The sequence below is a fragment of the Thalassophryne amazonica genome, chromosome 18 (genome assembly GCF_902500255.1).
Source record: "Thalassophryne amazonica chromosome 18, fThaAma1.1, whole genome shotgun sequence".
Classification (NCBI taxonomy): domain Eukaryota; kingdom Metazoa; phylum Chordata; class Actinopteri; order Batrachoidiformes; family Batrachoididae; genus Thalassophryne; species Thalassophryne amazonica.
The window spans coordinates 25,733,526-25,750,568 of record NC_047120.1 but is presented as its reverse complement, the minus strand read 5'-3'; the positions used below and the strand labels follow the sequence as shown (position 1 = coordinate 25,750,568).

At 44.8% G+C, this 17,043-nt stretch overlaps 1 protein-coding gene across 3 annotated transcripts; it reads right to left on the bottom strand.

The window, feature by feature from the left end:
• Positions 1-1,237: 1,237 nt before the first annotated feature.
• lrrc20 (leucine rich repeat containing 20) lies at positions 1,238-13,475 on the bottom strand. 3 transcript variants are annotated; one of them, XM_034193748.1, is made up of 5 exons: positions 13,457-13,475; positions 3,495-3,574; positions 2,549-2,698; positions 2,218-2,385; positions 1,238-1,481 (listed from the first exon to the last, which is right to left on the bottom strand). In XM_034193748.1, exons 2-5 carry the CDS (start codon positions 3,562-3,564, stop codon positions 1,354-1,356), a joined length of 516 nt encoding a protein of 171 aa, XP_034049639.1. In that variant the 5' UTR covers positions 3,565-3,574; positions 13,457-13,475; the 3' UTR covers positions 1,238-1,353. The 3 variants fall into 3 exon arrangements, with proteins under 3 accessions (XP_034049639.1, XP_034049637.1, XP_034049638.1); XM_034193746.1 differs by lacking the exon at positions 13,457-13,475 and adding an exon at positions 12,514-12,719; XM_034193747.1 differs by lacking the exon at positions 13,457-13,475 and adding an exon at positions 12,518-12,719.
• Between the last annotated feature and the right edge of the window lie 3,568 nt (positions 13,476-17,043).

Below are 17,043 nucleotides of genomic sequence, written 5' to 3'. Positions count from 1 at the left end.
ACCCATAGATTAATATACTTTCCATAACCCAGTCCCACAAACTGAGACTGGATTGTAATTTTCAGACAAGGACACAGACAAAATTGAGTACACTATGGATATTTTATCTACTCTTACTTCACCAGATGCTGCCCCAATTCATCTATCGATCTCATGCTCCAATTTACCCTCATTTGTGACCAACATTCCAAGATACTTAAACTCATCTACTTGGGGAAGTAACTGTCCCCTGACCCAGAGGGGACAATCCACCCTTTTTTGACAGAGGACTATGGTCTCAGTTTGGGAGGTGCTGATTCTCATCCCAGATGCTTCACATTTGGCCTCAAGCCTGCTCAGTGCGCGTCAAAGGTCACTGCCTGATGAAGCCAACAGGACCACATCATCCACAAAAGGAGCTACTTATTTATTTATTTTTATTTGTCAATTCAGTGCCCAGGTTATGCAATTCTTTCCATTTTGCTTCTCATTTATTCAGAATGAGTGTGAAACACAATAAGTCAACATTAAAGTGTGCACCTAAAAGTGATGCCAGTGACTGCAGTCACTGGTAGTGCGTCAGATAAACATGTTACTCCAGGTCAAAACAACAACAACAACAACAACGACATGAGACTACATTTGCCCTCTTACACCAATAAACCTATTGCACCTCAAAACTCATAAATAGTCACTGCAGATAGTCAAAACAGTCTGTAAAGAGCATCCAATTTGATATATATATATATATATATATATATATATATATATATATATATATATAAATCCAGCTTCACTTTTGTATTTCGTAGAAAATAATACTGGAGCAGCTTCTTTGCACCCTGTTTACCTCTGTAAGAAACAGCGCAGTATGTTTGTGCTTTGTCTCTCCGTTAGACACTCAAATACTCATTAACTGATATCAATGAAACCTAAAGGATTAATGTCGTGAACAACAGCTATGACCTGCATATGCATTCAGCATTTAAATAGTTCGGTCCATATATATATGGAGTGTGATGAAAACATTTTTTCTTGTCGTAACACAGCACATTACAATTTTAAGCAAATCCAATTAGATTTGTGTAGTAATTAGACTGCTTGTATTCCCAATTCCCTGTTTCTGAAGGACCAAACATAAGTAGACATTTAGCTGTGTCACAGCTGTCACGCTGTGTGTGTACATAACAGATTGTTCATATTTCAATGGGTTCGATTCCTGGCAGAGCTACCCACTTTGACTGTAGTGCTAGTCTTGTTTCTTGTACAGCATTGGGATATTTAAAGGGGTTTTGTATTTCCCAGGCACAAAAACAAGTAACTGAAAAGGCACACGGCATGCAATTTTTGGAAAAGGTCATGTATGTATGGTCGTTAGTCCTCTGCTGTAAACAAAATGTCAAATTTTTGGGAGCCAAACTGGGCGTCTGTGTTCACAGGGTTTGATTTCATGTTTATCCACTTCAGCACTGGCATGGCCGATAGCTTCTCCATTGGAATTTCTGTGTGTGGGGGGAGGGATCAGGGGACACATATAGGGGACAATTACCAACAGTGCATGCATCAGTCTGAATCAACAATCACATCATACACATATTAGAACCTGACCGATATATAGGTTGACCGATATGAGCCTTTCACAAACATATCGGCATCACCGTTATTTTTTGCATACAGACTTTTGTTTTTACCAAATAAACACTACAGAAAAACACTTTAGCTGTTGGAAATTGTGTCAGCACAACACCTCACCAGAGGGCACTCCAACTGCAGTGTTTACAATGCTGTCAAGCATGGCTGGGACCCCATCACCCCTTGGTCACGAGTTATAAGAGGCAGAGGCCATCCATTTTCAGTCAGCATGGGCTTTTTACAGCAACAAAAGACAAGTGGTCGATATGACACCAGCTAGGCGGGGCCAAAATTGAGGAGAAGTCTATTTTATACAAATAGTGGATGACATGGCACGGCGACTGTAAATCCAAGTTAAGGCAGTGTGACAGCAATGTGATGTATGTTAAGTTGGTTTTTGGTTTATATATATATATATATATATATATATATATATATATATATATATATATATATATATATATATATATATATATATATATATATATATATATATATATACTCCTCAGTATCAGTGGTGGTGTCAGCCCCCCACCAAAATCCATATCAGTCTGGCTCTAAAAATATAGAGAATTATTTTTACGTATCAGACAATAACAGTGTTACCAGTGATGCTATTTCCCTCCAGGTTAATCCTCTCCAGTGTGGCTATTTCAGTGAGTTTATCAGGAAAGACAGAGAACTGATTATCAGCCAGGTTGATGGAAGTTAAATGCTCCATTTCTCCAACAGCATCAGGCAGTTTGGTGATAATGTTGCCTTGCAGGTCCAGTTCTGAAATAAGTGAAGCACATAAGCAAAGTGAGGGGATTATGATGTTGTGTCAAGATTTGTGAAATTATTAATTTCCGAAATGAGTAGCATACACACACACAGACATTACACATCGGTTTCTAATAGTTTGACTCAAACTATCAAGCAGCTACAGTTGCAACACCTCGCAGCTGAGTGAAGGTCGTGAAAAACTTGCTGGATATGGCCTTCATCTCATTGCCAGCCAAAGTGATCACGCGGATGTTTTCAGAAACACTTCTCAGGACTTTGAACACTCCCTCTGGGAAAGAAATCAGCTGACACCCTGACAGGTCTGCAGAGAAGAAGCAAATCGAGCATTATCACGGAATTGATCAATGTATACACACAATAAGCTAGGGCAACTAAGGAGGGGCTCCGTAAGAAGCATTTCATGGTCCTGGAGTGGTCTGGCCAGTCTCCAGACCTGAACTCAATAGAAAATCTTGGGAGGGAGCTGAACCTCCAAACCTGAAAGATTTGGAGAAGATCTGTATGGAGGAGTGAACCAAAATCCCTGCTGCAGTGTGTGAAAACCTGGTGAAAAACTACAGGAAACCTTTGACCTCTGTAATTGCAAACAAAGGCTACTGTACCAAATATTAACATTGATTTTCACAGGTGTTCAAATACTTATTTGCAGCTGTGCCATACAAATAAATTATTTAAAAAATCATACATTGTGATTTCTGGATTTTTTTTTAGATTATGTCTCTCACAGTGGACATGCACCTAAGATGAAAATTTCAGACCCCTCCATGAGTTCTAAGTGGGAGAACTTGCAAAATTGCAGGGTGTTCAAATACTTATTTTCCTCACTGTATATATATGTGTGTGTGTGTGTGTGTGTGTGTGTGTGTACTCCTATATTCCATCTTATTTTGAAATGTGCTGAGCAACTGCTTTTTTTTTTTTGGCAGGTGGAGATTCAAGCCACTGAACAAACATTTCTAACTATTTGTCGCCATCTGTTGGTGAAATTAGAAATAGCATAACCAGAATATTGTATCAGTGCAGTTCACTAACAAGCTAAAAAAATGCCTGCAAGACAGAAAAAGGAAAAGATTTCTTTCAAAGAAAGCAGTTCTCACCCAAACTGTCTCTGCCCTCTTCTACAGTCGCATTGATCCTTCGAGCCACATTTGCCACAGCCTCGGCCATTGTTCTGTAACTACACGACATTTAATGAGACATTTTCACATAAAATCAGAATATCAAAGCATAATGAGCAGTTCACACATTACATATATTACAAATGAAGTGAGATTTATATAGTGGCTATAGTGAATCAATTTGAAGTCATGTGGGTCACAATAATGTTATAATTGAAAAAAGATCCAGACTGCAGTATATGTTATACCTCCAACAAGAAGGGGAAGTGATCACCTATTAAGAAAGCATACAGGACCTTCGACGTTATATTTGCACTGTTTTCCTGGATGAAAATCATTCTGTGTTCCACTCCACCTTGAAGCTCTGACCCTGCTGTGGCAGACAGGTGGAGATGTCCAGATGTCTACTTTGGTGGTTGCTATACAGGACCCAGGCGAACCTGTCGTGTGGTAAATGCGGCGCCACATCACATTAGCTCACACTCCCAAACCTGATCTGACCTCTGAAAATTTAGGAACTCTGCTGTAATTCCTAAATGGTTAATGTGCTTTTTTGTAACACCTTGAATTAAAGCTGAAAGTCTACACTGTAGCATATCTTTATTGTTTAATGTTAAAGCCATAGTGGTGGTGTGCAGAGCCAAAATTACAATCAACATGTCACTGTGCAAATACTTATGGACCTGATATTTAGGAGATTTCTAAATGAGATCAGCGTTGCACCACATAAAGATGGGAACCTCTGTCCTACAGGTTGCATTTTTGTAAACTGCTAAATACATGTAGATAGGCATCATCATGTGTATGACACCGGCTGCAGTTGAAAGATGAGTTACTTTCGAGAGGTGGGGATGGTCTTGCTGTATGCCTGGGTCATGGTCAGCACAAGCAATGACAGCACCCTAACCCTACCTAGTCAAGAACTCAGCCATTAAATATTCTGCATGCTATCTTGCATCACCTCACAATGGCAAGTTAATTTATTCTATGATGTTTTCAACTTGTAACTTTCCATAAGGGTGTGCAGTACATTTATTATCGCACCTCAACCACTAAAGAGGCTTCAACAGCATCTATACTGTGTTCATTTTTAAAATCTAGATTAAAGGTCTACAGGCTTTTGGGTTTTTCAGACATAAGTCATAAACAGAATTTTCTTTTGGCACCACTGTAATTTTATTCCTTAGCATCTATATTATAATAGCCAAGTGGCCTCTGTGTATGGATGTGTGTGTGCATGAGTATGGTTTTGATCACACAGAATCCGGAGAGCTGACAATTGCGGTATGGCAGGATGAACGCTGCGAAAACAGAAAGTTGATAGTACAAATATTTTTGGAGAAATTTGCAAATTTAGCTAACCAATAAACAATGGATGCTGTGTTGTATATAGGAGTTCAGGGTTTCAGGTTTTAAATGTTATTGTGGTTTATGTTAGTTTAACAGTGTTGTTAGTGTTACTGAATTATTGTGTTTTATAGCTCAGTTAGTTTTATCAGTTTAGATAAGTCTTATGTTGTTCTTACCATGAGTGACTTAAGTTTCATGTTGGTACGTGAGTAAAATATTTAGTGGTTTTAATGTCTTTCACTGTCTTTGTTTGTCAAAGTAAAACCACCTGCTTACAGCAGCTGTGTGTGCGTGAGCAACTTCGATCACGGAGAAATAGAGCTGACATTTGCTGTTTGGCATGCTTATCTATTTTGCGTCAAGAAAGAACAATGCCAAAACGGAACACTGATAGAACTAATAGCTTTGGAGAGGCTATGAGCTATTAGCTAATGTTGCTAATTACATTTTGGCCTCACACGCCTTTGCAGCAGGGGCAGTAAATCATCTTTATATTAAAAGCGTGAGTGTAACTGCATATAATTGTAAATACGTTAAAAAATACATGGATGACACAAGAAAGTGAAAACACTTATTTCCATTGTGGGCCACTTAAAAAACAAATGACAAAATAGAAGTAGAAATAAAATAACAAATAATAATAACTCACTCACTCACTCATTTTCAACCGCTTAGTCCAATTAAGGGTCACAGGGAGAACATGCAAACTCCACACAGAAAGGCCACAGGTGGGAATTGTTGGGAAGGTGTCGTGACACAGACCCACAACAGGGGGCGTTAATGAACGGACAATGGATAAGCCAAAAAGTAACAATTTAATGTTGTGAAGCGCACAACGAAGTACAGACAATAACAATAGTGCGGAATGTCAATCATACACAAGGTGGCGTGTGGCAGGCTCGAAGATAGAAGACGTCTGGTGATAGAAGAGCCGGAACCCACACAGCTTCCACCACCAACGGATCTGAAGAACACCGGAGCCGCCAAGCCCTGCGCCCCAGGTGGCCACTGTCTTCAGCAGTCAGACCCGGTACTGCTGGCAGAGAACAGAAACAGTTTGATGAGTGTGAGTACGCACACTCAGTAATCCCACAGTCTGTGTTCAGTTAGGAGGGAGCACCTCCACCTCCAATCACACTCGTGCAGCTCCTGTTTAACCACTTATCTGGTTTGGGATGTGAGGCGAAGCCGTCGCAGTCCACACCAAACGCCAATACCGCAGAATAAGGACACCGTCACAGGAAAACGGCTGCAAATGAGATCAGACTATTACACAAGGTTTTTAGAGTCAGCAGAGAAGTCACCTGTATGGTAGATGATTTCTCGGCGAGGAGGTGAAGTTGCAGTCCGGCCTTTATGGTGATGGGTTGAATGAGTGACAGCTGGTGCTGATGAAGAGCGACAGCTGTCACTCCCAGTGGCTCCGGCGCTCGCTCGTGCTTGAAGCCCGCACTCCAAGGGGCCATCTGGTGGTGGTGGGCCAGCAGTACCTCCTCTTCAGCGGCCCACACAACATGACCCCCCCCTCAATGGGCGCCTCCTGGCGCCCGACCAGGCTTGTCCGGGTGCCGCCGGTAGAAGTCGGCCAGGAGGGCCGGGTCCAGGATGAAGCTCCTCTTCACCCAGGAGCGTTCTTCGGGTCCATATCCTCCCAGTCCACCAAATACTGGAACCCCCGGCCCTTCCGACGGACGTCCAGGAGCCGGCGCACGGTCCAAGCCGGCTCCCCGTCGATGATCTGGGCAGGAGGCGGCGCCGGACCGGGGGTACAGAGGGGTGACATATGGTGAGGTTTGATGCGCGACACATGGAAGACAGGATGGATCCGCAGTGAAGCCGGCAGCTTCAGCTTCACCGCGGCAGGACTGAGGACTTTGAGGATCGTAAATGGTCCGATGAAGCGGTCCTTTAGTTTCTGTGACTCGACCTGGAGTGGTATGTCCTTGGTTGAAAGCCACACCTCCTGCCCGGGCTGGTATGCAGGGGCCGGGGAACGCCGGCGGTCTGCATGGGCCTTGGCCCTCGTCCGGGCCTTCAACAGGGCAGAACGGGCGGTCCGCCACACCCGGCGGCACCTCCTGAGGTGGGCCTGGACCGAGGGCACACCGACCTCTCCCTCCACAAGTGGAAACAATGGGGGCTGGTACCCCAAACACACCTCAAATGGGGAGAGGCCAGTGGCTGACGACACTTGGCTGTTGTGGGCGTACTCGATCCAGGCCAGATGGGTGCTCCAGGCCGTCGGGTGCACGGAGGTAACGCAATGGAGGGCCTGCTCCAGCTCCTGGTTGGCCCGCTCTGCCTGTCCGTTTGTCTGAGGGTGATACCCGGACGAGAGACTCACGGTGGCCCCCAGTTCCCTGCAGAAACTCCTCCAGACCTGAGAGGAGAACTGAGGGCCACGGTCTGAGATGATGTCTGCTGGTATCCCATGCAGATGCACGACGTGGTGGACCAGGAGGTCTGCTGTCTCCTGGGCCGTTGGGAGCTTCGGGAGGGCCACGAAGTGGGCCGCCTTGGAGAACCGGTCCACTATCGTGAGGATGGTGGTGTTGCCCTTGGACGGCGGGAGGCCCGTGACAAAGTCCAGGCCGATGTGGGACCAGGGGCGGTGAGGTATCGGTAGGGGCTGGAGGAGGCCTTGGGCCTTGTGGTGGTCGGCTTTGCCCCTGGCACAGTTGGTACAGGCCTGGACGTAGTCCCGGACGTCGGCCTCCATGGACGCCCACCAGAAGCGCTGCTGGACCACTGCCATGGTTCTGCGCACCCCGGGATGACAGGAGAGCTTGGAACCATGACAGAAGTCCAAAACCGCAGCTCTGGCCTCTGGTGGGACGTACAGTTTGTCCTTCGGGCCGGTCCCCGGGTCCGGGTTCCGTGTCAGGGCCTCCCGGACGGTCTTCTCCATGTCCCAGGTGAGAGTGGCCACGACAGTGGACTCGGGCATGATGGTCTCTATGGGGTCTGACAACTCGGCCTTGGCCTCCTCTTCATGCACCCGGGACAGGGCATCTGACCGTTGGTTCTTGGTCCCGGGGCGGTATGTAATCTGGAAGTCAAAGCGCCCGAAGAACAGTGACCAGCGGGCTTGCCTGGGGTTCAGCCGCCTGGCGGTCTGGATGTACTCCAGGTTCCAATGGTCCGTGAAAACCGTGAAGGGCACCGTCGCTCCCTCCAACAGGTGTCTCCACTCTTCAAGAGCCTCCTTCACCGCAAGGAGTTCCCGATTGCCGACGTCATAATTCCTCTCAGCCGGGGTCAACCTGCGGGAAAAATAGGCACAAGGGTGGAGAACCTTATCGGACTCCCCGCTCTGGGACAGCACGGCTCCTATCCCTGAGTCAGAGGCATCCACCTCCACTATGAACTGGCAAGTAGGATCAGGCTGCACCAGAACTGGTGCAGACAAAAACCGGCGCTTCAACTCCCTAAACGCGGCTTCGCACCGATCCGACCAGGTGAAGGGGACCTTAGTGGAGGTCAGGGCTGTCAGGGGGCTAACTACCTGACTGTAGCCCTTAATGAACCTCCTGTAGAAATTCGCAAAGCCGAGGAACTGTTGCAGTTTCCTACGGTTTGTTGGTTGGGGCCAATCTCTCACCGCCGCAACCTTGGCCGGATCAGGGGCGACGGAGTTGGAGGAGATTATGAACCCCAGGAAGGACAAAGAAGAGCGGTGAAACTCGCACTTCTCGCCCTTCACAAACAGCCGGTTCTCCAACAACCGCTGTAGGACCTGACGTACATGCTTGACATGGGTCTCAGGATCCGGAGAAAAGATGAGTATATCGTCTAGATATACGAAGACAAACCGATGCAGGAAGTCCCGCAAGATGTCATTAACCAACGCTTGGAACGTCGCGGGCGCATTGGTGAGGCCGAACGGCATGACCAGGTACTCAAAGTGACCTAACGGGGTGTTAAATGCCGTCTTCTACTCGTCTCCCTCCCGGATCCGAACCAGGTGATAAGCATTCCTAAGATCCAATTTTGTAAAAATTTGGGCTCCATGCAAGGGCGTAAACACTGAATCCAACAGAGGTAACGGTATCGGTTGCGAACCGTGATCTCGTTCAGCCCTCTGTAATCAATGCATGGACGGAGTCCGCCGTCCTTCTTGCCCACAAAAAAGAAACCAGCACCCATCGGAGAGGAGGAGTTCCGGATCAACCCGGCAGCTAACGAGTCCCGGATGTAGGTCTCCATTGATTCGTGTTCCGGACGTGAGAGGTTGTACAGCCTGCTGGACGGGTACTCAGCGCCCGGAATCAAATCAATGGCACAATCTTACGGACGGTGTGGGGGCAGCATGAGTGCCAGATCCTTGCTGAAGACGTCAGCAAGGTCATGGTACTCGGCTGGCACCGCCGCCAGATTGGGGGGGACTAAAACCTCCTCCTTAACTGTCACACCGGGTGGAACCGAGGATCCTAAACACTCCCGGTGGCAGGTTTCGCTCCACTGAACCACAACCCCAGACGGCCAATCAATCCGGGGATTGTGTTTCAACACCCATGGAAACCCCAAGATCACTCGGGAAGGTGTTACATAAAACACAATCTCCTCCCTGTGATTCCCAGAAACAACCAAAGTCACGGGCTGTGTCTGGTGTGTGATTAGTGGAAGAAGGGTGCCATCTAGTGCCTGCACCGACAATGGTGACGGTAAAGCCACTAGAGGGAGCCCAACCTCCTTTGCCCATCTGCTGTCCAGCAGATTCCCCTCCGACCCCGTGTCCACCAGTGCTGGGGCGTGAAGGGTTAGATCCCCACTCAGGATCGTGACTGGGATACGTGCAGATTTTCGGGGTTTCTCTGCGTGGGTATTGTGACCCACCCTTAGCCCAGTCTCTAAGGACGAGTGCTGCTGTTTTGACCGTTTGGGGCACTCTCTCTGTATGTGCTTGGTTGAGCTGCAGAGAAAACACTCTCCACGGATCAGCCTCCTTTGTCTCTGATCTGATCGCTTTTTGGCCCTGCTCGTTTCCATAGCAACGTCAGCAGGGGGAGCTGTCGTCACGTGGAGAGCCCTGGCTGTGGAGCGTGGGGAAGTCGGCTCCCTTTCGGACCCGGGAGGAAGAGGGACGGCTTGTGCCTGACCACGCCCTTCGTCTCGCTCCCGTCGGTGTTCTGTTAATCGGTTGTCTAACCGTATAACCAGGTCGATAAGCCCGTCTAAATCCCGCGGCTCGTCCTTCGCCACCAGGTGCTCCTTAAGGACCAGAGACAGTCCGTTTACAAAGGCGACGCGGAGCGCAACAGCATTCCAGCCGGCTCGCGCTGCCGCGATGCAGAAGTCGACTGCATACTTCGCTGCGCTCCGACACCCGTCGTATCGACAGCAGCACGCTTGAAGCGGTCTCGCCTCTATGAGGGTGGTCGAACACCTGTCGGAACTCCCTCACAAACTCAGTGTAAATCGTTAGGAGCCGTGAATTCTGCTCCCACAGCGCCGTAGCCCAGGCGCGTGCCTCTCCTCGAAGCAGATTTATAATGTAAGCCACCCGGCTAGCGTCTGACGCATACATGACGGGACGCTGTGAAAAGACGAGCGAGCACTGCATCAAGAAGTCCGCGCACGTCTCCACACAGCCTCCGTACGGCTCCGGAGGGCTTATGTATGCTTCAGGGGAAGGTGGGGGGGTTCGTTGAACGACCAGTGGAATGTCTGTCTCTGGCATTCGGTCAGCAGGAGGAGGTGCTGCAGCAGTGCCCTGAGCATGCGCTTCCACCTGGGCGGTGCGAGCCTCCATCCTTCGATTGAGAATAATGCTCTGCTTGGTAACTAAGTCCAACCGAGCAGTAAAGGCGGTTAAGATGTGCTACAGCTCACCTAACACGCCTCCTGCTGGCGCCTGTGCACCTCGCTCTTCCATTGGCTGTTCAAGCGATGGTTGACGCCCCTCGGGATCCATGACGCTGGCCGAGAAATCCTGTTGGGAAGGTGTCGTGACACGGACCCACAACGGGGGCGTTAATGAACGGACAATGGATAAGCCAAAAAGTAACAATTTAATGTTGTGAAGCGCACAACGAAGTACAGACAATAACAATAGTGCGGAATGTCAATCATACACAAGGTGGCGTGTGGCAGGCTCGAAGATAGAAGACGTCTGGTGTTAGAAGAGCCGGAACCCACACAGCTTCCACCACCAACAGATCTGAAGAACACCGGAGCCGCCAAGCCCTGCGCCCCAGGTGGCCACTGTCTTCAGCAGTCAGACCCGGTACTGCTGGCAGAGAACAGAAACAGTTTGATGAGTGTGAGTATGCACACTCAGTAATCCCACAGTCTGTGTTCAGTTAGGAGGGAGCACCTCCACCTCCAATCACACACTCGTGCAGCTCCTGTTTAACCACTTATCTGGTTTGGGGTGTGAGGCGAAGCCGTCGCAGTCCACACCAAACGCCAATACCGCAGAATAAGGACACCGTCACAGGAAAACGGCTGCAAATGAGATCAGACTATTACACAAGGTTTTTAGAGTCAGCAGAGAAGTTACCTGTATGGTAGATGATTTCTTGGCGAGGAGGTGGAGTTGCAGTCCGGCCTTTATGGTGATGGTGATGGGTTGAATGAGTGACAGCTGGTGCTGATGAAGAGCGACAGCTGTCACTCCCAGTGGCTCCGGCGCCCTCTCGTGCTTGAAGCCCGCACTCCAAGCAGGGCGCCATCTGATGGTGGTGGGCCAGCAGTATCTCCTCTTCACCAGCCCACACAACAGAATTGAACCCATGACCTTCTCGCTGTGATGCAACAGTGCAAACCACCAAGCCACCGTGCTGCCCAAAATAATAATGATAATAACAATGATAATGATAACAATAATAGTGTGTATATGATAACAACAACCTAAACAATTTAAAAATATATTAAGACAGTAAATTAATATTAAAAATGACATAATTAACAGGAAATAAAAGGGTTCTAAAAACATTCTGGACTCACACGCCATTCCAACTCAATGCTTAATTTATTACCACCCCTGAAAAATGTCAGCTACCTATTTTATAAACACTACCCAATATAGAGCCCATAGATCCCCACAGGCAACACACTAGTTTAAATAATAATCATAACATATTGCCAGTATGACCAAAATTCATGCTGTCCAGAAACTATTTAGAATTTCAACCACTGGTGGGTCAAAATTCACACGATCAGACGCCACTACCTACATTTGATAGTGACATCATAGTTCACGTAGGGGCTCCCCTTGAGCTGTGCAAGGATGCTGGGACTGGGAAGAAAATTTAAACTGATCTCACAAATGGCACAGACACAGCTATTAAAATAAATAAATAAAGTTTTGTTGAGGTGCCCCTTGGCGTTAGGCGCCCTAGGCAGCAGCCTAGGGCATCCCTCTGATGGCTGCGCTACAGGACCCAAGGTGCTTTCATGGTGTCGTGGATGACACCTGCACATTCTCCCAGACTTCACCTGACTGATAACAGAATACTGTGTAATAACACTGTAATAGCAGCTAAACTACAACAGTACTTCAATGAATGAATTTACTTCTGGGTCTAACATTGGGACCAACTGAGACCATACAGGGTTTAAGGCTAGAATAGCTGTAAATAAAGCCTGTCAAGTTTTACATAAACTTACTTATGTTTTATTAAAATCACTCTTAGAAGCAACTTACCAACCTGTCACTGTTATCTAGCGTTAGCACCGGTTAGCACAGCTGCTCCAACACAGCCTAAATGTGGTTTGTGTGTATTTTTAGCCTCTAGTGTGTAATTCACTTCTATGACAAAGTGTTACGCTGGTCATGAGAAAAATTACAGCGATTATCAAAACTTCACCATTATCAAACTTTATAAGATTCTCTGTTTGTTTGTTTGTTTCTTAAAATTGCCAAACTGCTTGTGCGACGTAAATATCATCCGGATAGGAAGTAGTTAAACGATTAATTCATGAGGATCAGTCCTGCGCAGTGCGCATACAAGTTGCAGAATATACAGAATATCTTAATAATGCCGAAAATAATTTTGTTACAACTTGCAGAAAACGTTCGAAAGTACTGAAAAACGCAGTCCTCTGCTAACGTTTGAGACGCATTGAATTTCATATGGCTGAAATTAAATAAAATTAAATAACAAATATAGAAATAAAAGCCAATAAATATGTCATATTAATAAAACCTTATCACTTTTTAATAATTCATGATTTCTTTTAAGTGATAAATTTACATAATTTCTTATAGGTGTTCGTAAATTTAGAAGGTTCAATTACGTTTTCACAAATATTTTATCTACTGTCTTTGTGTTGTCATGTACAGTCAGTACATTAAAACTTTTTTAAATGGAAGTTGTTACTTAATTTTCTGTATATATCAGGTAGACACTGTTTGAATTTAAAAGGAAAAAACTCACACACTACAATTTTATCCAAATTCTAAGGTGCCAAACATTTTCCGATCCACTTTTTTTATGTTAAGCCATGTTTCTAAACCTCTATTACTCACCTTTAAACAAGGAATATTGGCTGTATTCAAACGTGCTATACTTTGTTATGCTATATTATAAGATATTTGCTGTTTCTATTGTGCTGGCGTGACCTTAGAGAGTTAAATGTGGACTCACCTTTGGGTCCTGCTCCACTGTTCCACTGTTTAACTGCCACCATGGTCACAACTCTGGCAAATTCCTGGTTAGTCAGTGTATTTTCAAAGGGTTGAAACACAATGAGCTTCAGAAGAATAGAACTTATTGTTACAACTGAACATCCACTTTACAGCATTTTCTAGACACGTTTCTTCCTAACAGTTCCACATGAGGGGACATTAGTGGAATGTAATTAGTTATTATTCTTTGGGGAAAATGTCCCCATACCTTTGAAATCAGAACAGTCCTCTTTTGGATGTGTGCTGGGTAATTTTTATTTGATTTTTTTTTTTTTTTTATTATTCTAGTGATCAGAGTATTTGTAGTTCAGAGATATTATGTCAACATTCACGCTGACCAACTGTAATACCTATGGTGCAGCCTTAAAGCTATAGTGTGTAGGTTTTAGGCTTTGTTCAGACTTCCAGTTCAAATTGGATTTATTGCATATATGTGATTCAAATCTGACTTCATTGATTGACTGTCCACATTATATCTAGCAAGTGACCAGATCCAATCTGTATGTCCGTGTTGCAGTCCTCATCTGCCGTCTTAGCCATACTGGTTGACATATGATAGTCATACACACAGCAAGTCACATGAGTGCTGTCCGGTGTCCAAACGCTGCCACTAAACCCACACAGAACTCTGTAACTCACAGGATGTGGATTATAAAATCAAATCAATGGTTATGGAGAGTTTATTGATTTTAAAACGATCAACAAGAGGCATGCTGTCAGGTGATGGTTGGATCATACAGACAATCCATTAAAAAAAACACGGATGCCACCATCAGAGCACACACATAAACACACAAAAGTCCAAACTGAATGTGCACTGTAATAGTTACGTCCAAAAATGGTGACAGAAAATAGTGTGGAATAAAAGGCTTGAAAAAAACAAACAAACAAACAAATAATGTGAGATTGAGCGGCAGCTCTAATGGTGCAGGATCTAAACACACAAATGTGAGACTCCTGCATGTAACGTGTGTTGTGTGGTATGTTGCAGGCATGAGGTTTTAAGGACATAGCAAAACATACCTGGAATGTAATCTGGGCATTCAGACCAATACACATTTGCAGAAATGTGATTTAAATTACATTTCAAACAATCAATGAATGAGGCTTGAAACAAATTTAGAAAAATGGATTTCATGCAACGTTTGACTGTTCAGACTTGCAAAATGGAATCACTTTCTTGCACACAAATAAGAATTTTACTGGTTGTCTTAACAAGGCTTTAGTGTCATCTAGTGGTGAGGCTGCAGACTACATGATTCTCACAATATTGTCTTCCCTCCTGTTTTCACTTCCTTGGTGACTGGGTTTCATGCTGCCTTGCCTTCTCTTGAGATATGTGTGACACACACACACACACACACACACACACACACACACACACACACACACACACACACACACACACACACACACACACACACACACACACACCATTCAGCACCATGGAGAGTGCTTGAGACACTGGCTATGTTAAAAAGAATGTCATTTTTCTGTCATTTTCTAGTTTACAACTGACTGCAAATTTCTAATTGAGTTCATACAGCTTTGATTCCAAAAAGGACGACCCAACCGCGTCTTCTCCAGTTCATCCATATATCTTCAGAACTGACCATCAAAGTACAGTGTATGATTGTCCATGGATGGGGAGACCAGTACAATGAAGGTTACTTTCCCACCCAAGACTGATACTTATTGACAGCCGGGTGGACAGACACAATGTCCATGAAGTGCCTTGTCCAAGGACCCAGACAGGGAGCATGATGGGGAATTGAACAAAGGTCTGCATACTCCCCAACGTCTTAGCCCACACATCTACTTAATCTGTATATGAAATATTTTGACAGCCATAAGATCCAGTACGGAAAGTATTATATCACATTCTTGTGTTAACCTCAGAGGTGTTTGGTGATGCCGATATCTCTGCAGGCAAACAAAGGTCAAAGTCTTTAGGGTCCTGGTGCTGCCTGTCTTGCTGTATGGTTGTGAGACTTGGATGCTAACCAGTGACCTAAGGAGAGATCTGAATGTCTTTGGTACTTGGGGTCTCCAAAGGATCCTTGGGTACCGCTGAAATGACTTTGTGTCAAAGTAGTGTTTGCTAAGAGAGACTAGGATGAGGAGTATCAATTGCATTGTGAGGAAACATCAACTGCGAGACTTTAGCCATGTGGCCAGTTTCTCTGTGCATGATCCAGCACACAGGTGCCTAAGTGTTGAGGACCCCAGTAGCAGGAGAATGCCAAGGGGACATCCATGTTTCACCTGGCTGCGGCAGATAGTTATTTTAGAGATGTGGGAGTGGACCGATTGTCATCCAGTGTTATAGTGTTCCTTGTCTATAACAATTTGTTGACTGTCCAGATGTCTTGTTTTCATTTTATTGTATTTTTTCATCTTGCTAATTGTATATAGTTGTATTTCTTTCCAATCTATACTGTAAGTAACTGTTTATAGCAAAATAGATCAATTCAAAATTCAATCATTTTGAAAGTCTAAAGGTTTTTATGGCCCTCACACTATGTATAGGCCTGACAGAGATATAAAATCTGTACATTTTATATCCATTTTCAGATTGTTATGTATTCATATGCACAATAACACATCATTTTAAAACTTTTTTGGAGAGTAAAACCATGCATTTAACAGTCTTCTGCATTGAGATGTGTGCGATTTACAATGAGTCGAAACCCGTGGCATTGAATGGTGCCACTCTCGTGTAGGCACTCGCGGGTGTAAAACGGCAATATTGCAAAGTATTAACACGCATGTTAGCACTCTTACAGACATGCCAACTAGCATCTGCAAAGGTTTTGGAGGAACATGTCTGTGTGGAATCATGCACAAGTCTACAAAATAAAGTTTTTATTATTCTGAAAATTTTGGTACCTTTGTAAATATAATACTGTTTCTAAAAAAAATTACAAAAATCTTTTTTTCAAGTTAACATTTTAAATTGTATATTTAATAGCATAACCCATACAATACAACCCATTAATACACAGTTTTATTATGTACAATAAATATAGAGATATTTTAATTTATAATTACACAAATATATGTACAATGTAAAATAAAACAGTGCTGGAATATTCAACCACCTTATCATTTCATATACGCGCAAACTGATAAAGTCAATAAAATTATAAATGAGATTTTGACAACTGCACACAGCTAGATGGCTGGAAGTGTGTACATCAGCATAATTTAAAAGATTAACTGTTGCGATCTGTCCCCTGTCTATGTCTTATGTATGTTAAGGCACCTTGACACTTGCATGAATTTAAACCCTGCACTGCTGTGCAATGCGTCATGCCAATGCAACCCGCTTTGTGCCTCTGGATGGCGCACTACATAAAATAAATATTTTGTAGCGGATGATGCATTTTCTCTTGGAACTTGGCTGATGAAACCATCTCTCATTGCTCCCGGAATCACAAATGAATTATCTACAACTGCAGCTTTTCTCGTGTGCTTCATTGGGTGGAGAACACATTTGGAATTGTCTCAAAGGTAATTATTTATAATATTTATATTGTAATGGTT

Coding starts and splice junctions, on each gene's coding strand:
- lrrc20 (XM_034193748.1), bottom strand. CDS start 3,564: ATGGCCGAGGCTGTGGCAAATGTGGCTCGAAGGATCAATGCGACTGTA. Junction 2,699..3,494: donor AGAGGGCAGAGACAGTTTGG/GTGAGAACTGCT, acceptor TCTTCTCTGCAG/ACCTGTCAGGGTGTCAGCTG. Junction 2,386..2,548: donor GACCTTCACTCAGCTGCGAG/GTGTTGCAACTG, acceptor CACTTATTTCAG/AACTGGACCTGCAAGGCAAC.